General features: G+C 40.4%; 2 protein-coding genes across 2 annotated transcripts; both read left to right on the top strand.

The window, feature by feature from the left end:
* The first annotated feature begins 7843 nt into the window (after nucleotides 1–7843).
* On the top strand, nucleotides 7844–17258 carry NMI (N-myc and STAT interactor). The gene is made up of 10 exons (XM_040562348.1): nucleotides 7844–8057; nucleotides 9054–9104; nucleotides 10763–10840; nucleotides 11151–11309; nucleotides 12055–12162; nucleotides 13251–13413; nucleotides 14350–14456; nucleotides 14570–14759; nucleotides 15444–15550; nucleotides 16519–17258. The coding sequence occupies exons 2-10, from the start codon at nucleotides 9060–9062 to the stop codon at nucleotides 16705–16707; spliced, it is 1146 nt and encodes a 381-aa protein (XP_040418282.1). The 5' UTR covers nucleotides 7844–8057; nucleotides 9054–9059; the 3' UTR covers nucleotides 16708–17258.
* Nucleotides 17259–18432: 1174 nt separating this feature from the next.
* On the top strand, nucleotides 18433–23514 carry RBM43 (RNA binding motif protein 43). Its single transcript, XM_040562346.1, has 4 exons — nucleotides 18433–18772; nucleotides 20378–20576; nucleotides 21074–21168; nucleotides 21252–23514. The coding sequence occupies exons 1-4, from the start codon at nucleotides 18530–18532 to the stop codon at nucleotides 21990–21992; spliced, it is 1278 nt and encodes a 425-aa protein (XP_040418280.1). The 5' UTR covers nucleotides 18433–18529; the 3' UTR covers nucleotides 21993–23514.
* Nucleotides 23515–24043: the final 529 nt, after the last annotated feature.

Raw genomic sequence — 24043 nt, 5'->3', positions numbered from 1 at the left:
TTGTGACTTACCAGATTTCATTTTATAATATTTACTTTTCCTTGTTTTTCGGGCCCTGACTGTGCTTCTATTCCTCTGCCAGCTTTCAGTTTTGGGCCATCTTTCATGCCATCAGAATACTTCCAAATAATAATCCAAACAGGCAAAGCAATCCCTCTCAAGAGGGATTAACTCAATTGTACAAATATATTGATGAGCCATAATTTTTTGTTTGTTTGTTTTTTAAAAAATCACTCATGATGTGTAAAAAATAGATAAATATAACCCACCTGCTATTAAACGTTTTTCAGTCAGAGGCTTCAGTGGCATTATAGCGTCTGTTACTTATAATGTAATTGATAGATATTCATTTGATTTTTATCTTGCTGAGAAAGAACTGACAGTAAATATTACTAAATACCACTCCCAGACACTGAAGCAAATATCAAAATGGAAATATATATGGAAAACAAGAATTTCTTGCCACCTGACGATGAAAAGGTATGAAGAGAATTCTTGTTGATCTAATGAACAAGTATGTCTGCAAGACTTTTTTTTCAGTGTAAGGGGTCCTGCTACAGAAAGTGCCTTACTGGCACATCAATTTCTACATACAGTTTTCAAAAGCTTTGTGTTATCAAAAACCCTGTGTAGCTGATTCAAGTGACAAACCTGATCTGCCTCTGGGACAAAAGCAAGATGAATTTTCAGTCTGTAATGCAGTATCTTTATCTTTTACAAATTCATCCTGCAGAAAAAAATGTATCAGACAATGTCCTTGTTTGATATATTGACAGGATTGCCACAATGGATTTTGCTAATAAAAATTAGGCGAATTTTTGTCTATTCCTTACTCAAGCTTTTTTCTTTTTTTTTCATATATATGTTTCCCTACAGGTGGAACATGTGTGGGTTTCGACCTTCAGTTGTTTGCAGAACAGCTCCAGAAATTTTATACGCTGCCTCCCAAGCACTGCCTCCTGCGTGGTAGGCAGCGTAAGCAGAAGGAGCAGGGCTGGCTGTCATTCCAGAAACTGTCTGCAATGTCCTCTCTGAATATTCACAGCTGCATCAAATCAAAAATCAATATCACAAATTTAGAGCCCTGTAATGAATCTGTAGTGCTGAATGAATCATCTTTCCAAACAGCCAGAATGACACATATCTTACCCAAACTTTACCGTATGTGGAATATCCTACACTTTGATGCAAGACATTTACTGCCTGCACACTCATGCTGGGTAAGCTCATTACTTGGAATCCTTTGTACAGAGATCCAAGTAAAACAATAAAACACACAAACTTTTAATTTGCTGGTCAAACATAAAAAATAAAAGATGGAAAAGAATAAACTTTTCTGTTACTTCAAAATAAAGTGATTTTTTAGTGAAACTCTAATTTTGGGTCAAGTTTATCATTTTGTTTGGTTTAAAGTACTTCGTTTCAGGTTTTAAATGTTTTTGTCATGGAATATAAATATCTTCTAAAACATCTGAAATGAGAAATCAAATGATCTCATTTTGAAACAGTAAAAACAAATATTGGAACACTTTCAATATATTTTCTTACTTGCCACAACTGTTTTTGCCCATATTTATTAACAGTTTTCCCCTCCCTAAAGTTGTTAGTGAGTTTTCTATGGGCAAATTACAAAAATACACATTCATATGCTGTATTCTAAAGCTGCCGTCAGCTGTGAATACCATCACAATGGAGGTTTTTAATGTTGATTTAACATGCAACCACGATGACTTTCAGACCTGAAGCAGAGTATCAGGGAATATGGTCCATTTTTTTAAAAGCTAGACACAGTAAAACATCTTCAGCCAGAATCAGTGGCGTAGAAATAGTGTTAAAAAAAAAATCTAAAAACTAGACAGAGCTCTTAGAGGTAACAACACTGTTTGGAACCGAGCTGGATAAGCAGCTGTTGTGTCTTTATTTTCAAAAGAATGCTATGTGTGCATGAGTAGAGGAAGAAATTACAATGCAAGCTCATCCAGAACAATCAACCCAGGGTAATTTAAAAATAAAACAGAAATATAATTTTTAAAAAAAGTCCTGAAATTTTTATATATTCCTTGGAGGACTGGTCCATGGAAATATCTTTGTGGAGAAGGTAAGTGGGATTTCCACAGGAGAATAAGAGACGGCCATTAGTCAATTCTTGGCTTCACCCTGGGCCTTTCATAGGAAAGGGCAGAAGAAAATGAATTACATGCAAATATCTGCAGGCAGTCTATTCAGCATTCTGCAGCTTGGGCTCTGCCAAAAGACTTAAGGATGGAGGCAGTAGATGGAAAGAGAAGCTACATTCTCCAAAAATGTGAGCTTTTCATTTTTACTCACCTAATTCTCCCAGTCAGGTTAGGTTTGTTAAAGCCTATAGAAGATAATCCTTAGAATATTGGTTCATAATTTAATAAATCCTGGGCTTGTGTGAACTAGAAATTGAGATGAACTGACCAAAACACTGGTGCGAATAAATTAAAACTAACATATTCTTTTCTCATTAACAATTTTTCAGGCAAAATGACCTTCCTTCCCCATTTAGAGTTCTAAGCTTTTCAAGCCATATGTCAAGGCCAAAGCTACATAATACTGGGATTACTTTACTTCCCAGAGATATCTTCTACATAAGCAGTCACCATGCTTTAACTTACACATATTTACTTTTAATTTAGCTCAGCTGTACCGTGGCTTTCTATTCAAGACAGAATCTTAAATCTCAGTAAGTGTTTCTTTCATGAAGCATGGTATGTATTAAGTAATTTCTGGAAATTAATAAGGGAGAAACTTCAAAATCTCTTTCAAAAAGCATTTCCAGAGAATAAGGCACTTACATATACATTCCCCAAAAGATTACCTACGATAGACTATTCGTTAGAGGCATGAAGAAACCCTGCTGACTACAAAGTCTGGCAAGAAACAGAAAAGATCTTTTTTTCACATGGACAATCTCGGAATCTGGTCATTCAGGCCAGAGGCACACCCCAGAAGCATTGTGCCCTCTGGTACAGCCTTTTTCATGGCCACTGGTCAGCCTGTCCCTGCTCACACCTGGGATTGTGGAGGCAGTGGTTTTTATTCCTAAGGAATACAAACAATCCACTTCTAGCCATTCGTCACAGAAAACAGAAGGAGAGACTAACACTACTGACAGACTCTCTTCTACTCCCTCTTCTACCCTTCCTTCCCTCTCATTTATGTCCTCTCAGTTAAAAAGGCTTGCATGCTAGAATTTTTTCTGCCTATATAACCCGATAATCCTCACTGAACACTAACAACGTTATCTGAAAGAAGCATTTCATTAACATGCAGTGATTTATAGCCGAAGAACTGGCATGGGATTCAAGCCTAACAACATGCATCCCTAGATGATTTCTTCTTCATTGTTGCTTTCTAGCAGTCATGCTGGGACTATTTACTAAACCACTGCATTGCCTCATACTACTGTGTTCTGGGACCCACATCTTAGAGAAGCTGAAACATTCCCAAGTCCTTTTGGACACATACCAGAATCTTTCCTGTAAAGATGTAGATTGGTATAGAGTATTTATTTCACACTTGCTGTTGTAAATTGACTTGTACATTTGTAACAGGCAAATATTTGACACCTGAAGGTGCTGGACGTTCATTCTCAGGTGCATTTCTCTCTCTTGTTTTGCTAGAGAAAGGACTGAAAAAGCACTATTATTTATTATTATTATTATTATTATTATTATTATTATTATTATTTTGGTGATGCCTTAACATGTAGGGCTCTTGAAACAAAATCTGCAACCTCCTCTGTGGCCCTGAGGCTCTGTACAACCACATCAGAGAACGAAGCTGTGTTTGCTGAATGCTTTAAAGCCATGTTACGCTGGCAGCACCACTGAAATAAGCTGTCGTTCAGCCCCACTGAGCCTACTGATCCTGCTCCATGACACCCCCTCCTGGGACGGCATGCTATTTTTTGACCACAGGATAAACTGGATCGGAGCAAAACCCAACCCAGCTAAAACACAACTTTTCCAGGGTTAGTTTTTAAGCTGGTTAATTTCCTCCTCCATATTGCCATGTGGCTGCACAAACTCTCAGGACAGGGCAAAAATGAATGGCAGGGGTAGATGGAGCAGCTTCTTCAGAGACACCACCACCTGTGTGTCCTTTGTGTCTCTTTGACACCAACTTTTGAAGAACTGCAGGCTTTGGTACCTGAGCAGTGAGATCTAGAACTATCTGCATGATAGAGCCTCCAAAGGAGGGCTACGAAGATGGTGAAGGGTCTGGAGGGGAAGACGTGTGAGGAGCGGCTGAGTCTCTTGGTTTGTTCAGCCCAGAGCAGAGGAGGCCGAGGAGAGGCCTCATGGCGGCCTGCAGCTCCCTCACGAGGGGAGCGGAGGGGCAGGCGCTGAGCTCTGCTCTCTGGGGACAGCGACAGGACCCGAGGGAACGGCATGGAGTTGGGACAGGGGAAGGTCAGGCAGGTGTTAGGGCAAAGTTCTGCACCCAGAGGGTGGTCGGGCATTGGGACAGGCTCCCGAGGGCAGTGGTGACAGCACTGAGCTGCCGGAGTTCAAGAAGCAATTGGACAACATTCTCAGATATATGGTCTCATTGTTGGGGGTCCTCTGGGGAGCAAGAAGTTGGACTTGACAGTCCTTGTGGGCCCTTTCCAACTTGGGTTATTCTATAATTTTATGTATCTGTGTGCCAGTATGTGGACAGAATCCTTGAGCAGGTCCTTAAAGAAGAACCTGAAATTTGATTTCTTGTTTCTAGGTACCAATAGTCTACAGAAGCATGCACCATTTTTCAGACTCTGTAAATCTTGAGGATAAGCAGGGAAGACATCACTATGCCTCTGCAAGCCAGCTTTTAAAAGTAAGCACAAAATACGTTGGATAGCAGTGGAAGATGATTCCATCAGATTATCAAAGGACCCACAAAGCTCCGTTAGAACACACCTCAGTGGTTGAATCTGGCTTCTTAGCAGTAATAGCTAAAGCAATCAGAACTGCCAACACTGAGATGTCACTAGACCTGCCTGGAAAACAAGGGTCCTTTGCAGCCAGGGTACCTCAGGGGTCACATAGGCACACCGAGCAGGGCTTTCATGATCACAGTTATGATCTAAGCACTTAAACTCTACTTCCTTCTTTGGATCTATTTTAACTTAGAAAGAACCAACATACTCTCCCTCTGAAGATAATGCCATCAGATTCTTAACAGCTACTGAACAGAAGCTGAGGCATGGTCAACTTGTTTTGGTACAAATAAAAGATAAACTTATGGCTGTAAACTCTCTTCCAGCTTAATCAGGGTATTTCCTGCTACAGATGAGCCTAATCCTACACTGCCAGAAGGATGATGGTTTTCTTTGAAGTTTCTAGTTCCATATTTCTAGGCCCATCAAGAGTTTTTCAGACTTGTAAAGAATGAGTTTGGTATCAATGCAGACAGCTCAGAGAAATACTGAGTTTTAAAGCTTCTTGTACTCTATCCTGTATTTTACTCCTTGATTTTCCCCTGTAGCTAGATTCTTCAGAGTTTTGAAATCAATGCTTTTCCCATTAGTCTGATTCATATGTGGTTAACACCGTGAATTCATAGAAAATCAATTAACAAATCAAAGTCAACTCCATTTCAGTTAAGGGACTTTGTCCAATTCAGTATCTCCAATAAATTTCCTTCCCAGAACAAGCACAAACACACTGTTCAGCTCAAATCCCAAAGCAGGCCATGTGAACAGATTGGATTTGCTGCATTCCCTGGTGTTTGGAGAAATAAGGTTCTTTCAGATCAGTGGTGACTTCCCAACATGACCATGGTTACTGGAGGACAGCCTGCCACTCTGACATTTAAATCTAAAATCTGATGTACTTAGGTCATAACATAATCACCTCCTCCTCCTTGGCTACTCCAGCTAAACCTCTCCCTTTTACTCATCTCATTAGTAACCAGCTTTGTGTTTACAAAGCAATAGTAAACATAGTTATCCATTGTCAAGGCAGAAAAATAATAATAAAAATCTCTTGAATACAAGGTCATAGTTTCATCCACCAATCTTAAAAACAGATAAGGACATTTGAAACTGTCATAATAATTACCTTATCGGCAAAACTCCCTCTGAATTCAGTGGCATAAGGTGACCGCTGTCCAAGCAGGGTGCAATCCAAAGTTCCCGTTGCACAGCCAAGGAAAGCAGCAGTTCTGAAACCCCTGATCTGCCTGTTCCTGCACAGGCTCCCTCAACTGCGTATGAAGAGCCCAACCAATTTCACTGTAACGCTCCATTGCTATACAGATATTCCTGCTTTGCCCTGAAAGCGTCATTCCAATTTTGAAGTGACATTGCCAGCATCTATTCTTTGTCTGTTTGGCATATTTTGAATTTCTGAGGATTAAATTCTTCAGATAATCAGTGCCAACTGACTGCTAATCATGCAAAATACTTTGGCCAATGAATACAAGTCTGGTTGCAGTTCTGAGGGTAACATTTAAAAGTTAGTCAGCTTAGCCTTAAAGGAAACCTGACAGTTTTTTTCCTGAAAGCAATACGCTTTCTTCTTTTCTTGGCCTAGAACATAGACATTGCCCAAATTTTATTCATGTCTGCAACACATCTGCTATGTGTATCTAAATGGATGTTAACCGTCTTGAACTCAATCAGCTGTGTCCGACTGCTTGGCTACAATCTTGGAGGCATTGTGTGTTCCTGAATCCAAGGGCTATTAATAAAAGACACTTGTGGCACTTTTTTTTTTTCCTTTTTTTTTTTTCCCCACTTCCCCATGTTTAAGCATACACATTTTGTGTCTTCCACCTGACAACTCCTTTCACGAGTTCAGTCTGTCCCAATGACACAGTCTGCAGAATGAAGTGAGCCATAGCAGCTCTCTCAGAATCCATACATGACTTTTCCTTTCGTTACCTACATGAAGAAGGATCTCTCAGAAAGCAAAACCTTGTACCCTCCTCTCCAAGGAAAAGCCAGTGGTTTCTCCACCTCAAAGTGATCGTCGTGGAAATCTAACCCTTTTTTTCCCTTAAGAAACTCTTCCCTGAGGTCTCATTAGAGAATGAGTGCCCACTGCCTAAGACAGTGAACATTTGCAAAGATAAGTCACTTCACACCAGCCCACATTTCATGGCTTCTCTAAGTTGACTTCCATACTCGAAGAAGCTCTCCTCTTCTGTCCCGGTGCTGGCACTAGCAGGTGTGGATGCAGGTCTGGTGTCTGATCTGGCCAAAGCCGGGGACTTTTTGAGGGGGAGAAAGGGAAATAATTGTCAGTGGTGCTCCAGTCTGACTCGCCAAACTCGCGATACAGCCAGCCAAGGGACTTGAAAAACACTCAAAGAGGCTTTAAACATTTACTGAATGAATTGGCGTTGGCTATAGACCATAAATTACTTGTTGCCCAGTTCTGTGAGTCAGCCATTCATAATTTTTATGCTTATGGAAATTTGTATACTGAGGTGTTTATAAAGCAACTGTGCTCCTGCAGGAAGATGAAGCCTTCTGCTTGCTGAGGGAAGGCTCTGGCTCAGCCCTTGGACCCAGGATGGCGGGCTGCCTGCATCCCAAGGAACACGTGGCTGCTGCCCTCCTCTTGGTTTCCAGAGCTCTAAGTTTTCCAGAAGTTGTTTTTAAGGATGTTGTATCCATTAGCAGAGGGTTATTTCTGTCCCTGGATGTTTACACCTTTTGCCACCGCCTGGTAACCCATTCTTTATAAAACACACATGCTTCCAGAGAAGGTGGTTTGGAATAAACAGCTAAAACACACATTCAGCAGAATTATGTCACAGTTTGTGCCTGCCCTGTGCTCACACGGCCCGGCCCGGCCCTGCCTGTGTCCGCCTGGCCCCCCGCCCCGTGGGGCCGGCCCTCTGGGCGGGCGGGGAGCCGCGGGGAGGAGGAGGAGGAAGGTGCCGCCTTCCTCCACGTCATTTCGAGGAAGAGGACACCCTGCGGGGCCGGCGAGCCGGCAGGAAAGAGAAAGCGAAAGGCAGAGGGACAGGGAAAGGGAGAGGGACGGAGGCGGCGCGGGGGGCTCGGCGCTGCGCGGGACCCGGCTGCCCCCCAGGTACCCGCGGCCGCCCCACAGCGCTGGGGCCTGGCTGCCGCCGCCCTCGCTGCCCCCGAGCTCCGTCCTTCGGCGGGCCGGGGAGAAAGGCGAGCCCCCGGCCTCACGGCAGGGCTGCCCCTTGTCCTCCTCCCTGAGTTCCAGGGGAGGTGGTGAGGCTGGCTGTCGGGGGGGCAGTGCTCTGGAGGCGTGGAGGTGCTCCTCAGTTATTTCACTTAACTTCATCTGACCATAACCTGAGGCTTACGCCTCGGTAAATATTGGTTTCGTAGCACAGAGCAGACTGGGACACTTGGTGGCTAACCAAAGGCAGCCTCAGCTTCCAGCCTTCAGCAGGTGCTGCGGTGTCACACAAACGCTGGGCGCAGGATTTGGGGATATGAGCGCTAAGCGAGGTCAGGGCACTGGTGCCCACCCATACTGGCATTTTTGGGAGGTTGTGAGCACCGTCAGCACCCGTGGTGCAAAGTCCTGGTACTTCCCTGGCCTAGGTTTGCTTGAGAACTGGTGTGCCTTCATGTCTGTCTTGTCTATCTGCAGATAAATGGCCTGTGATCGTCTCTAAATTCCTTTTTATCTGCCCCTCACAAAATCTTGTGGCAACAGGTTCCAGGTGTTATGTTATCAGGTGTGGAAAAAAAAAAGGGTATTTTCATGTGCTTTAAGCAGATTTAAGTGTTATGCCTCTTAATCACAGAGCACACATAATGTTATATGTTTTAGTAACACTATATGGAGCAGAAAGGTAACATAAGTTTCAGGACTGAAATGCTAAGTTGTGCAATATAGAATTTTTCATGTACATCTCTGCTTTTTAGGTGTAGTAAGGAAGGAGGCTTCAGAAACCCAATATATAAATTTTTTTTCTTTAAAAAAAAAAAAATGTTGTATCACTTTATCCCAGCAGAGCAGAGCTTACGGTATTCCATTCTGGACTATTTGCTACAAAAAGACCCAATACATACAATTCTTGTAATTATTTTTCTGTACCCTCAGGTTTCAATGGATTTATCAAGTTCACTGCTGCCTTTAGAAGATAACGGTTTTGTAAGTATTTCCTGATGTGTTACCTGGTAAAGTCTGTATTTGATAATAGGATCTCTGAATGGAGATTTGTGCCTGGACTGCTAAGGCAGTGCTTCTTAAACTTCTTGTCTCACCTTCTTCCATCCTTTAATACTTTGGACATTCCTCGTCCTCTCCACCCCCACTTTAATAACATCTTAAATTCCAGATGTCAGTGCCCAATATAAATCTTTCCTCAAACCTCATACCTCAGTTTGTAGCAGGGCTTCCCTTTCTCTTTCTTTCCTAACTGGCCCTTGTCTCCATAGGGAGAGTCCCATTCCAAAGTGTCTGCGTTACAGACTGTTAGAATTTCCTCGTCTGCTCATCTGTTTCCATGGAGGTTTCTTAAGGGAATTTCCTTTTTCCTGGTGCCTCCCTTGATCCAGTTCTTGCAGCATGGCAAGTAGTTTGGATGGGACTTTCCCTTGGTGTTCTTGTGTTTTCTTGGTATTTTTTTATTTCTTTGAGGTTGAAAACTGTTGCTGTTGAGCATTTTCCGTAACAAACAGGCATCCTTTCTTATCATCTTACAGCTGTTGAACGTGCATCGTTCTGCTTTCCTGCACTCAGTCCCTTGAGTGATGGAATTTTTTTCCGGTTCTAAGTTCTACGCAGATGGGGATTTCCCTGTTGCTTAATAGGCATTTGAAACTGGACAAAGTTGTGGAAAAAAAAATATTTTATGTTTTATTGCTTTTAGGAAAAAAAACAGAATTAGCAAGAGAATTAACTAGATTATCTAACAGGCCTTTTCCATGTCTAAATTTCATGGTTCACATTCAAGTTTTATGTAATCTTAAGTAAAAGGGAGGGATTGTTTCAGCAGGTCTCTTTGGATTTTTTTTTCTTTTCTGCAGAATATTGCAGTCATAGAAACAAAACAGAACAAAGAATATGGGCTTTATCCAGTTGTAATTTCCCTGTGCTTCTGAACTTCTGCCCTGAAGGAATTAAAATCTGAAATTCTTCTTTTATTGCCTTTCCCACCTGATGTTACCATTCATTGTCTAACCTGCCTGAGCTTGGAAACATCCCATTTTGCATTTTTTTTTCTCTTTAGGCTTGTATATTCTTTTTACACCTTCTTAGAGAAAGTGCTGAGAAAGCTTATAGATAAACCTTTGCAGGTTTGGGGGGCTTAGCTCCTTGTGGAAGAACATACTTTTATGATTTATTAAAATATTAGCCTGTGAATATTTTCAGTTGGATAATTAGCAAATAATGAGTACTGACTGTTTTCTTAGATTTTTGTCCTGTCTAGCCAATTAAAGTAGTTCACTGATTTGGACTAATTGTCTGAATGTTTTTAAAAAAAAATAAAGTGGTATATGCTATCATGTGGAATGAGGATACGAGGAAGATTTAATTATGAAGTATAATGGGTTTCTCAAAATGTCTGACTTACCACGTATCTTGCCTGCACAACTGGAGAAAAACAGGAAATGGGCATACAGACAAAAAGCATTGGACTTTCACTAATGCCAATACATTGAAAACTACCATTGCAAAATGTGTTGTCCAGCTGCAAAGGGTTGTTTTTTAAAATCCTGTAGACTAATTTGAATTGTTTGGGGTGTCTTGGTTGCCCTAAAAGGGAAATAAAATTCAGCGTGCCTTGCCTTTTCTTTTCTCTCCAGTGCATGACAACTCCTGGTCCTTCTGACACATCCAAAGATGAGATGGAAAGTCTTAAACAAGAACTGGAAAAATGGAAGGTAAGTTCTATAAAGTGCATAGAATCATGGAAATTAGCTCAAAGATACTTCGAAGACCATTAGTTCACCCTTCTAAATCCAAGTCAGCTCTCCCCCTATCATAACAGATGTTTGTCTGACTTGCTCTCTGTTTTTTAATGGTACTTACATGCTTTTGTTAATCTCAGTGGAAACTATACTTGTATGTCTAAAAGAAATATTTATCCAAGGCATTAAAATAAATAAATAAGTATAAAGGGCTTAGCTAAAGTTTTGTTTGTTCTTGTGGGGAAAAAAAATTTCAAAGAGTCTTTTTCTTTTTATCATCCAGGAAAGACTTGAAAACGCTGAAAAAGTAAAAGCTGACCTTCAAGTTTGTAAATTAAGTGCTGACAAAGAATATGTTAAACTACAGGATGAGCTGACATCGCTAAAGGAGCTTGAAGAGAACCTTCATAAAGAGAGTATTAAGTCTAAGGACATCCACGAGGTATGGAGGCTTACAGCTCTCAATATTTGGGGAATTGTGAGGGAGGTTTTGGTTAGAGAAGATAAGAGTAGGATTTCCTTTCCAGTTTAAACAGCTTCACCACTTTGCAGACTGTAAGATGAGGCTATCTTACACACAGTTTTTCAATGGCAGATTAAGAACTGGTACAATAAAATAAAACTTACAGTAATGTTGGAAGAGCGAAGGCAGAACTGAGACCTATCTGGTGTAGAAAATGAAGGCAGGCAAAACCAGTCTTCCTTTTCTGAGATTCTCTGCCAAGAGGTAAGTTTCAGTTTTGTGTGATAAAGAAAGAATTGAATGGGTTGTTTCCACTGCTTCCTCAAATCCCAGCACCTGATAGAAGATGTTACAGCACCCAAGGGATTAGCATTTCTTAAATGACAATAAGCTGGCTTCAGCCAGAACTTGTCTGAAGATGGCTCTTCTTTCTAGAAATAATTGGTGCATTACCTCAAAGTGCTGTGTAGTCATTGGTGCGGTAACAGGAGAATTTTCTGTAGGCTGTCGAGGTTGTTTCAGTGAAGTTTTGTCTGGCGTGAGAATTGCTGATGAGCAATTAAGGCTTCAATATTGCAAACTACTAAAATACAATTAATAGGTTAAATGTGAAGACATAATGCGTGTATAATAATTGAAAGCTGAAACAGTTTCTACTGTCTACAGATTTTGCTGGAATATCTTCTATGTGTTTAATTTTGCATTTAATATTTTTGTGCTGTAGAAAGAACTTTGTGTACTAAACCAAGAAAACAGCAAACTGAAGAAAGAGATTGAAAAGCTCAAAGAAGACCTTGCAGAATGTAATTCAGAGCTTTCGTGGGATGGTAAGGTAAGGTTTGAAGTACTTTGCAGTTTTTCTTTTGGAAGGGCACATTTTTATTTTGCCAGTTCTAGACCATTGGGGCCAAGTTATTCAGCAACCTTTATTGATTTCAATGTAAAATAAAGCTTGAAGCTTTATTTTCCTATTTTACTTGGCAAGATAGTGTGAAGAAGGTTAAGGATGTGGAAACAAGTACAAGTGTGTGAGATATTGAAAACATAAGAAGAATGAAGAAAAGCAGGAAATGGTTAAATGGAAGACACTGGAGTAAAAAATTCACATAGCATTGCTAATTTTCAAGTACTTGCATTTTATATTTCTTGGGTAAGAGGATGGAAGGAAAAATGTGTCCATTGGCAGTAGAGGGAACAGAAAGAAAACAGACTCCTAGATAAGATGCTATTTTTGAAGATATGTGGCAGGAATGCTTTTATTGCTCTGGCTATTTTATCTTGACACAAACAATATTTTTCTTCTAAACAGGATTTTAGTTTGAAACAGTTATGTAAATGGGGAAAAAAGAGATATCTAAAACTCCCTCAAATCTTTTAAAGTAGCTTTCCCTAACCAACATTTTCATGAACACTTAAGCGTATGGTAGTTATAAAATACTTGGCTATTCGTGTCTTTATTATTATGATGGTAACATGCAAGGCAGTTCATTAGCAGATTTAACATTTCTGTAGAGCAGTGATGCAAGTGGGCAAAAGTAAGTGGTACCATGAACGACTCTGATACTTGCATTTTACAGATTTTACTTACCAAAAGTATTCTAATTCTACAGATAGGAACACCTGTGGACTTCAACTGATTTTTTTACTGTATAGGGTCAAGTCCAAGTTCAAAGTTAATCAAAGGAAAAAAATAAAAAACAAACCTAAACTCATGGACAAGAATCTGAGGAATAGACATGTGCAACAAGTCAGTTAGTTAGCAGTTATACGTGTGTTACCAGCTGTGACTTCAATCTGCATGACTGTTGAACTTGAAAAATATGTGTATATGGCAACTCAAGTCAACACTGTACCGTTCGTTTTCCTGTTAGGCAATAATTACACAAGTGTTTTTTCTCTATCTTGATTCTAAAATATTAGATTGAAAAAAAGGTAGCAGACATGAAAGTGGAGTTCACTCACATGGAAGACACGAAGGATGATCTTTCAGATATCAATACTCGCTGTATTTTTTCTGTAACATCAAAAATCCCATTCAAACTGAATCAAAACCAGGCACTGCTTACTTTTGAAGATGCAGAAGGTATGATGCATGTGTTAAGTATAAAATTAATGTCTCTGGTGCCTTTCATTACCAAAGGGAAAAGTTTTACGTAAACATTTAGGAAAAAAAGCCTCAGCAACAGCCAAAGAAGAGTACGCATGGAACTTTTCACTATTCTGCTGCCAGTCATTAGCAAAAAATTCTTCCAAGTGCTCTGCGTGCGTGAGATTTGATTACCGCATTTCTGCTATCAGCTAATACAAACAACACTTTGTGTTTGAAATTGGGAATATGTTTCTACCTCAGTTTTGTTAAGTATGATTCAAAATGTTTTGACAGCAGAATTTGATTACTTTCTTTACTCAGTACTTTATTCTGACAGAAGTTACGCTGGTTAAGTCTGCATGCCTCAGATGATGGGTAGATGTGAGACGATAGAGGGATGGTGCAGCCTGCAAGCTGCCTGCTTGCCGCTGAGATGCCTGCTGCTTGGCCTGCCTGGTGCTTGCCTGCAAGGAGCCTGCAGGCAGTCTGCCTGGGCCTGCGTGGTGGCTAACTCAGTTATGCAAGTATATTGCAGATGTAAAGCTGGTGTCTTGATTCATGTATTTCAGCTAAAATCTAACATTCCTAATAGGCATTCTCTACAGCTGGCAATGATGTGGTTTCTATGAATGGATCTTTTAAATAAAATACAGAAGGGCTAGTATTAATATTTGACACAGTGAGAGCATCTTTTGACAGCATCTTTTATTCTAAAGATAGTATCATATTTTAGCTGTTGACTATAGCTGGTGAGATTTAACAGACATAGAAATGCCTGAAGATGTAGATAGTGGGATATGGTTGCCAAACTTACTCATTTCTTACTTATTGATTTAAAAAGAGCTTTTGCTTAAGAGACTGAGGAATAGTCATGTTTTTATAATGATTAAACAAGGCTTTTCTCAGCTGAAAACTTGTTATTTTCCTCAGTTGCCCAGAGACTGATAAAAACGGGTAAGCATACTCTGAACCTGGACAGAAGAACAACAGATGTGAAAGCAATGCCTTTTGCGCATGGAATGGGAATCAAATTTGAGGTAATTAACTAAAATATAAAACTATAAAGATATATACTTGCAGTACATAAAAGACTTTATGTTCAGTCTTGTGGGTGTTTTCAATCACAAAATGCACAAATTATTTTTGTTAGCTCCATATCACAATTTCTGGGAAGAAGATTGATGTTTCAGAAGTACCTGAGCTATCAATTCCTGATGACTGGGTGAGAGACAAATTAGAGCTGAATTTCTACAAATCTGAACATGGAGGAGGAGAAGTAGAAAATGTAAAATACGACAGGAAGTCTAGAACAGCTGTTATTACATTCCTCAAACCTGGAGGTATAGTATGTAATACTTTTGTTAGCTGGATGGGCAGGCCGTCTCATCTGTTTCCGTTCCCTTATGTTCTGTGTTAATTTAACCAGTGAATGCAAATAATCCTTCCCTCCTGGGAAGCTCTCCCTCCTGGAGAGTTAAGTAGATCAGGAAAAGATGTGGTTTCACACACATATATGTAAATATAGTGTTACTTCATCACATTCCTTTTTGATCAAACATGACCTGATATGTAGCTCTTCAGCTTTGTTTCTATCTTAACTTTGTCAAAAACTTTTTTTCCTTTGCATTACTAGACACATATTGTGAAGAGAAAGTTAGGAAAATGTGTTTGATTTTTAGCTCTTGTTTCATGACAATAAACTTAGAGAAGCATTCAGTTTGCCCAACTCTAGGCATTTTGGTTTAAGTGTATGAAATTCTGAAAAGATCGGTGGAGCCACATCTATTTAGAGCAACTACTTTAGATTTATTTCAGAAGCTTTTGTGGGTATTTACTGATCTTGCTTTTTTGGAAATGCCAAATGGACTTTTTTCAATTTGCATATGAAAAATCTGCAAACACGCTGTCATATATTAGTTTCTAAATCCAAATAAGGAAGATTAGCCTGCTCTTTGATAAATGCTTACAAAATGCATTTGAGGTTATATTACTGTTATTCCTCTTTTTCTCCGTCTCCCTTACAGCAGCCAATGGCTTTGTGAGAAGTACTAAATGTCCTTTCTTTGTAAATGGAAGGTACTACAGGCTTCACGTGTCTCCAAGCACCAACGTACACATGGAAAAGCTTCAGGTAAAAAAAATCTATTTCAGGCTACTCCCTAAACAGAGCAGGTATGTGGGAAATATGAGATATGGGCGGAATTTTCAGTTCTGAGGACTGAAGAAGCTTTTCTGTACTCAGTTTGTGAAACTTAATAGCAAGTGTGCATCTGCAATATGCTGCTGTGCAGATAATCCTATGTTTTGTCGTGTGAGAGCTATAATTTATTTTAAAAGGGCATGCATGTCTTTCTTTGATTAAATTATATCATTACTTACCATAATGTCTGTGCCAGGCAGGAGGCAGATACTGAATTGTTTGTGAAGTATGTTATTAGTAGGCGCAACGTTTTTCCATGTCACAAAGCACTGTCATGTTCAGCCCTAATGAGAGGCCTTGTTGATAATCTCAGGAGAGACCCTTGTTCTATGAAACACTTGAACACTTGCTAATTCTTTTTTTTTTTTCATGTAGTTGTTCGACCCAAATAGTAACTTCTTTTCCTTTAGCACTAGTGTGCTTGCTCATGATATGCTCACTGAAATTGTCTTTTACGTTGTATGAATAGATTGTAATCAAGTCAGTGCTGTGTATATAATCAGGCCTTTATAATTAAAGCATTGACTAGCGTTTGTGCACTTAAGAGATATGACATTCTTTGCAGATGTGTATCATGTATCAGCATTGATTCTGATGGAGTGATACGGCCTATAACCATTAGAGATCCCCCAAACCAGTGTGTGCATTAAAGAGTGTGGGACAAACCGGTTAGGGACGCCGGGCACAATTTCTATTAAACTTAGCACTGTATGGTAAAGTTCAGAACTCGTTAATTTCAGTGACAGACACATAGCACATTGACCAAAATCTTAAAAGGTGATCAAAGATCCTAGCCATAGCTGATTGAGAATATGTTTATTTCCAATATCTGTCAATTCCTTTAGATGTACGTGTGACAGCTGATGTATAATACAACTTTTTCTTTCTGTCTTAAACAGCTCTATTCTGGGATTTCTAAGAATTCCATTCTGCTGAAAGGAATTGCAGAGACTGAAGATGATGAGGAAAGTGTACAGGACATGATTGAAATTCATTTTCAAAAGCCTAGTAATGGTGGTGGAGAAACAGAGAGAATCAAATACGTATCAAAAGGAGCTACATGGGTTTGCTTTGAGGAGGACGCTTAGAATGCCAAATGGAAAATGGGAGATCAAACTCATGAAGTTCTGAGTTTTTGTTTCATCTGAGACGCAGGAGGTTACAACAACACTTCTTGTAGAATTGTGCTTAAATGTTCAGAACTTTATATCTGAAAAAAGAACTACCCGTCTTTCTCATTTGTTTAATGGCACAGACTTTGCATAGAAATTCGGTAAAATGTACTGCTTTGTGTTCCAGATGTTCCTGATTAAAGTCAAGGAAAAAGCCCTTACCAGCACATAAAACTTAATCTAAGATTTGCGTTTTGGAAACCTGTAGACTTTTACTGATTGGAAAAAAAAAATAAAATACTGCTTTTAGCTGTCAAAATGCTATTACTTCCTTGATACTTCCTCTAGGATCTGATCCAAATGCTATTGAGCTTCTCATAAATTAATAGCCTGGTTTGTTTAGTATTTGTTTCTACAATTACATTTTTGTTCCTTATTTTTCAAATTGAAAATACTACAGTTAAGACTTCAGATGATTCTTTAAAACAGACTTCTTTGTAACAGAGCTGGATTAAAAAATCTGATGCTGAACACTGGGTCTGAGGAATTTATTTAGTTGCATGTGACTGGCCAGGCTGCCAGCTCTGTGAGGGTGTGTATTAGATGGGTCATTTGAAAAAGGCATATAGACTTTAGGAGGAATTATTTTTTCAGCATGTTAACTTCCCCTTTTGTTTCCAGTTTATCCTTTCAGATTTTTGAAATAAAATGGAATTGCAAAGTCAGAGAAGGATTTCTTGTCCAAAGGTGGATGTTTTTACTTTTCTGCTGTGCTCCTGTTTATTTGCCATCCTTGGGGGCAAAAACAGTATGGCACCAGTAATCTTAATTTCCAAGTATCATAGCTCTAACACAGAACCACAGAGGGGTTTGGGCTGGAAGGGACCTTAAAGCCCACCTGGTTCCAAACCCCTTCCTTGGGTGGGGACCTCTCCCAGCCCAGGCTGCCCAAACCCCATCCAGCCTGGCCTCGGGCACCACCAGGGATGGGGCAGTATTGGCCAGGGCCTCATTTCTGCATAAAACTTTTATCTCCTCCTTATATCTAATCTAAAGCTGCCCTCTGTTACTTCAAAGCCGTTACCCCGGCCCTATCCCTGCACTCCAGCACTCTCCCCAGCTCTCCTGTAGGCCCCCTGAGGTACTGGAAGGCTGCTCTAACTCCCTTCTGTAGTATTTGACATCTTAGTATGCAGAAAAAAAGCACTTTAAGGGAAGCACTACAAATATATCTCAGGTGGAATTCTAAAAGAAACTTTTAATAGACAACGAATACATATGGGAAACTAAAAGACTGCTAGCACCACAGCTGACTTTGCATTTGCTGGTGGGAGACATACATGTGACTGTAGCTCCTCTTACTGTTTAGTGCGTGCAAAGGCAGGGATTGATTACCTGGCAATTATGAAATAAAAAAAAAAGGAAAAAGGAATGATTTGTTTACGGGGATTATGTGCTTTTGCCTGTAACAGTCCTAAAATATTGATGAGATCAAATGCCTTAAAAAGAAAAGAGGAGGAAAAACTTGACAAAGACTGTCAGTAATTTTAACCATACCTCACTGATAAACGTTGAGAAAGAAGTCCTTGAAAAAGGAAAACATTTAAAATTCTCCTGTGGTCTCACTGTGTGTGGGAGAAGTGAGAAGAAGCAGGCTTTAACCACACAAAATCAAGATGAGATTTTAATTAACATTCTAAGGCATTTGTTCTATTTCAATTTTCTCATTGATGAATTGATAAAAGTTTATTTTGCAGCACTAGCTGTGCCACGTAAAGGCTGGAATACGATTTTAGTGATGAAAATGCAGCCTTTAGGCGATGTCACTGCAAAGGGTACTGCCCTTCTCCTTCCCCCTGCCGGGAATTCACCCTTGGCCGCCGTCAGGGGGAAGGAGACGGCAGCGCAGAGGCGGGCACCCGGCCCGGCCCTCCCGGCGCCCGCCCATCGCTTTCTCTTTCGCTTCCCCGCTCCGGCAGCCGCCGTGGCCGGGGACAGCCGCCTCCTCGGGCCGCCGGCGGCCGGCACAGCGACGGCCATGGCAAGTGGCAGCGGCGGCAGGGCCGGAGGGGCCGCCCGGGGGGGTCGCGAAATGGCGGCGGGGCGCCCTGAGGCCGGGGCAGGGCGCGGGCCCGGCGGCGGGTGGTAGCGCACCGCCGGGCCCTCGGGTACAGCCGGAGGGGTTTGGGGCGGGTTGGTGCACCGTGAGGGGTCGTGAGGTGGGCTGGTACGGCCGGGGGGTCGTGAGGCAGCCCGGGGGCCCCCCTCCGGGTGCCGGCTTTGTGCCCGTGTGGCCCTGCAGCACCTCCTGCCGCCCCGCACTGCAGTCCCGCGGCAGGCACCGGGCGCGTACGTGCCTCAGAAGCGATTCGGCATAAATCCCAGCATAAATCCCCAGCGTTTTCGTCGTGTTTTTTTTTGTTCCGAAGAGCCAGCTGGCAAGGTGTGGGGGCTGTCTGGCAGCTTGGAGCGCCCCGGCTGCGTGAGGCAGGAGAAAATCCTGCATAAAGCCTCGCCAGCCCCCGAAGCGCCCTGTTTGTATTCTCTCCGTGTTGTCTCGTTAGTGCAGGAACCTGCTGTTTGCACAAACGTTACTAGGAATAATTACCGACATAACTGGAGTGCCTAGCCCATTATTTGGACGGGTGCTAAAATCACGCCTCCTAAGTGCCAGGCAGGCTTCAATATTTTATACAGCCCAAGTCCGGAAGAACCTTTGTAAGAGATGCCCGAAGAATGCAGACTGAGGGATTGACCTGGAATAGTTGCTCTGAAGTTACTGACAACTTGTTCCCATAAACACTCCATGCAAACATACTAAACTATTTTCTTTCTTCCAAAAAAGTTAATGAACTGTTACAAAATTTCCTCAGTGTCTGACTGTTTATGGCGATTTTGCCATATTTCCAGTGAAATAATGCTGTTTATTATTTCTGCCTAATAAGAGTGGAAAGAAAATACACTTGCCTTAACAAGACATAGATGCAAATCCTATTTAGGATGGGTTTCATGTTTGCGGCATTGGGAGGTCTGGCTCTGATGAAAATCACGTGTGTAGTAGTCATTTTACGCACTGCAAGTCTCAGATGACTGGGATTATGTTCTTCCAATTTAACAAGGTTGTCCATTGAATAAGTGGAGAGAGATGAGTCAGAGCATAATGCTAGATCCCAGCTCTCATGAATTTAACAAGTAAGCACTGTCTGAATCTGACCTTGCCACTCTGAAAAGAGAATGCTTATTGAACAGTACATGCGATTAACATTTTTCATTTTCTTTCAATCTTGAATATTAGAGCAATTAAAAAATTGAAAATTAGAGCAACAATCTTACCCATGTGACACTGGGCCTTTCGTTTGGAAGCTGTTAAATTTAGTTCTAATTTTTATTGCTCTAACAAATGAGGATACTGAGAGTGTGTAAATGACACATTTTTTACTGCACAGTAACATAGAAGTGCCTGAGGGAGTCTGGTATTTGCTGAAATCAGAATCTGATTCAGCAGTCTTAGTTATCTATGAAACGGGCATCTTGTCTGACTAAAATGAAGGGGAGTCACTTCAGCAGTTAGGGTGGGTGTGGGTAACCATTACGGCAGGTCACTGGTACTCCTTGTGCTTACAGTACCCCATTTCTCTATGTGCAGGACACGGGACGAGCAGCTAAATCAGCAAGGACAGTTGTCATTTCTGGTGTTCCAGATGGCATTCTGAAGGATGATGTCATGAGTGACATACTGGTGATTCATTTCCAAAAGTCAAAGAATAATGGTGGAGATGTGGAAGACATAATATATCCAACAATGGAAAAAGGAGTTGCATATGTAACTTTTGAAGATCAAGAAGGTATTGACTCTAATATGCTGTAGGAAATGTTCCCCCAGGAATTAACCCTAGAATGTTTACCCTAAAACAAATGATTATAAATTGTTTACTGGTACTAGGATTTTGTGTGTTTGGGAGGCTAACACCTCTCTCTTAGTCAGAGTTTTAGGATTTTATTTCTGTTCAGTGAAGTCATGACTCTGAAGAGGCTTCGTGCAAAGTGTTTGTTTTTAGAAATAAATTTATACCATGCATAACATGATTTTTGTAGTCAGGCCTTTGGGAATAAATCCCTGACAATTAATGTTCTAAAAAGACAGCCTTCCATCTCTCGCTCAGCACTTTTGACTAATGCATAAAATATTAGGCAAGAGTATTGAATCACCTGTGTGTATGTATGGGAAATTGTTGGGGAAAGCATCAAGAAAAAAACACCCACGAAGTGTTCCATCATCAGACTGGTAATAATGCACTATCTTACTGCAGAACAAATAAGCAATAAGTGACTTTCTCTTTAGTTGTAGAGAGTGTTCTAAAGAAGAATGAGCATCGACTAGAAGACAAGAGACTGTCCAGATACTATCCTTTGAAAGTAACTCCTTACTGCAAAAATGTAAGTTCATTCATTATTTATCTTGTTGTACTTCCTTTGCTATGTTAACCATTACTTAACTTTTCTCTAATTCAAAATTCTAGGTCTTCAGCTCTGTCACGTCTGTCCTCAATATGTCTGTTTTCAAAGATCAATATGTTTTAGAAGATCTGATACAAGAAATTAAAAAGAAGAACACAGCTTTGAGCTTTGGCCCTCTGCAGTCCAGTGGACATATTTCTGTTCAAGGGTCATTTCCAGCAATCGAATTGCTAAGAGACTTCCTTTTACTAAAAGCAAAATCCCTTTCAGAGGACAAAAATGAAGAAAGTAAGTCCCATCAGAGACTGAAGAAGCAGCAGCAGCAGTGCAGACTTACCACAGATACAAATAATTTTGTTCATGATGCAGAGGGGGAAAAGCAAGTGGTTGTTCTTGACACAGATACATATCTCTATATGAAGAACTTTCTTCCCAAGAAACTCCTAGCAAATACTGATGTTGCAATTTCTGATGTCACTGATGGTGATATAACTACACTATATCTTCAGAAAGTTAGAAGTAGGCCTGATGCTGGACAGGTATTAGCATTCAAAGAGGAAATTGAACATCAGTCTCTAAAACTTCATAACACTTTATGTAAAGAAAGGATATACCTTGATGGGTACATCAGAGATGAAAAGCAGAAATATAAATTGGTGTGTGAAACTCTAAAATCCCACTACTCTTCTGTTTTGGTTATTTCTTATGCTACTCACATTGATGTGATAGGAAATTCTTCAGAGGTTTTTGAATTTACAAGGGAAGTGAACAAAGAGGTTCAGAGCCTGTTTCAACACAGGTAGAAAGATAGCATTCATGTTATTTGACACATTGTGCTTCTAATAAACTACTGTTGCAGCCTATGCACCTCAGTGTCACTTCAGATTTGTCTCATTTCTCCCATGCACAGCCTGGGACGTCTGCATACCAAGGTGAAAAAGCCCATTCCTCCCAAATACTAAATTAAGTTCAGAACAGGAAACAAATGATCTTCATATCAGTGAGGCCTCTTCTGTCCAGATTTTTCCTTTCGTTTCCTGCATTCTGGGCACATGTAATGCTCATTCTGTCTTGCTGTCAGGGAGTATGTGATGAGAAAAGAATTTTTGAGGATTTCTCATTCGCATAGGAAGAGAGATAAAGCTGGGTGGACCAAGCTGGTATGAAAGACTGCACTGAAGTTTAGGTATGTTTCTCTGGGCAAAGGGATGACCACTGAAAACAGGAGTGGTGGCCTGCTGCTGTTGCCTTTATCTGCAGAAGAAAATTCTCATGATTGACATGCATGAAGAAGGTAGAGCTTTGATACTTGAGGAGATGGAATGCTCAATAAATTTGCAGCTTGTCATGCCATGAAAAGGACCTTAGAAGTTGGCACTAGAAGTTTTTGAGAGAAGAAAATAAGTGAGTTTGTATTCATAGGAGCGATAACAGTTCTTTTCCCAGCTGTAACAGCTTCTGCAGCATCCCTTGACAGCATCTTATTTAGACATGAAAGTATATCCATAATTTCGATGTGAAAATCTTGGGGCTATTAGACTTTTGAATGAAATTGTGTTTATACAATTCTTAGGTCTGATGCAGGAGTAGAATAGTCTTTCAGATCCAGATCATCTTCTGTTGTAGGTAAACCAAATGAGCAGTCTTTTTTTCTGTGCAAAACTGATCAGTCAACATCGAAACTGGTTTCTGTAATTGAGATCAGAAACACCCTTATGCCTTGTTAATACTTCCCATTTTTGTTTTCCAGACCAGTATCAGAGGTTTAGGCAGCGGGGTTTCTGCCACATTGAGTAAGGATGGGACAATCTAATATAGCCTAAATTTCAAGTTTTGTTAGGAACTGTACAGACGCACAGAGATAATCATATTTTGATAGGTCTGGATATGTAAACAGTTAAAAAAACACCCTTATGTATATTGTTTAGACTTTAAAGAGGTATCGGAATGATACTTTTTTATTCCTGTCTTGTCTATAACTTTCATTTCTAGTGTTAAATGCTTAGAGTTAAAACTGAATGATTACTACAGAATTCTCTCATTCACTGAAATTAGGGATCAAGCCAGTCCATAGGAATGTGACAGTTTAGTGGTTTGGTTTTTTTTTTGTTAAACTTTTTAAATATTAGACCCATTATATGGGTTAAAATGCCCATCCTCATTTTTTCTTTTTGTAAAACCAATTTAGAAAAAATGTTTATTTTGTGAAATCAGAATGTTCAGAAATACTTTGTCAAAACATATAGAGCGTTGGCTGTTTTGTCTTAAGTGCAGAGTTTTATGAAATTAAATTACGAACTCAGTAAAGAAACAAGTTATTCAAAATATTGTGTCCATGTTCTTTAAACCAACCCCCAGATGTTTAGTTGGAAGCCCATCATGCTTAAGGCATTTTCTTGTCATGACTGATTATCCACTGCAATTATGCCAACGAAAGATAAAGTTGTTAAAATAGTGTCGGCGCTGTGTTTTAAAATACACTGTCAAAGAGGGAAAATGGTGAGTTTAAGTACTTCCATCTCTTCCAAGTTCCTCTGGAGCCAGTAGTACCCCCAGGGGGCTCCTGGTGGGGCTGGAGATGGGTGCCCAGGGTCAGGCCCTGGAAAAGGTTCTCCTCTACTCCCTGCTGACCACTGACAGTTTACCAACACTTGGCATTTTTGGGTACTACCTACATTGCTTAAGCAAGGATAGGAAGTTTTTCAGCCTTGGAAAAGAGAAAATCCTTTAAGAAGGATAATCTTTTAATGAAATTAGTGCTCTTTCTGCTTTGGTCTTCCATTCTCTTTTCTGAAGAGCCTCTAGTTTTTTTTTTGTTTGTTTGTCTTCTGTTTCATAGCATTAGTATTTCCTA

This window comes from Cygnus olor, chromosome 6, assembly GCF_009769625.2.
Source record: "Cygnus olor isolate bCygOlo1 chromosome 6, bCygOlo1.pri.v2, whole genome shotgun sequence".
NCBI classification, from domain to species: Eukaryota; Metazoa; Chordata; class Aves; order Anseriformes; family Anatidae; genus Cygnus; species Cygnus olor.
This window is presented reverse-complemented; position numbering and strand designations above follow the sequence as displayed.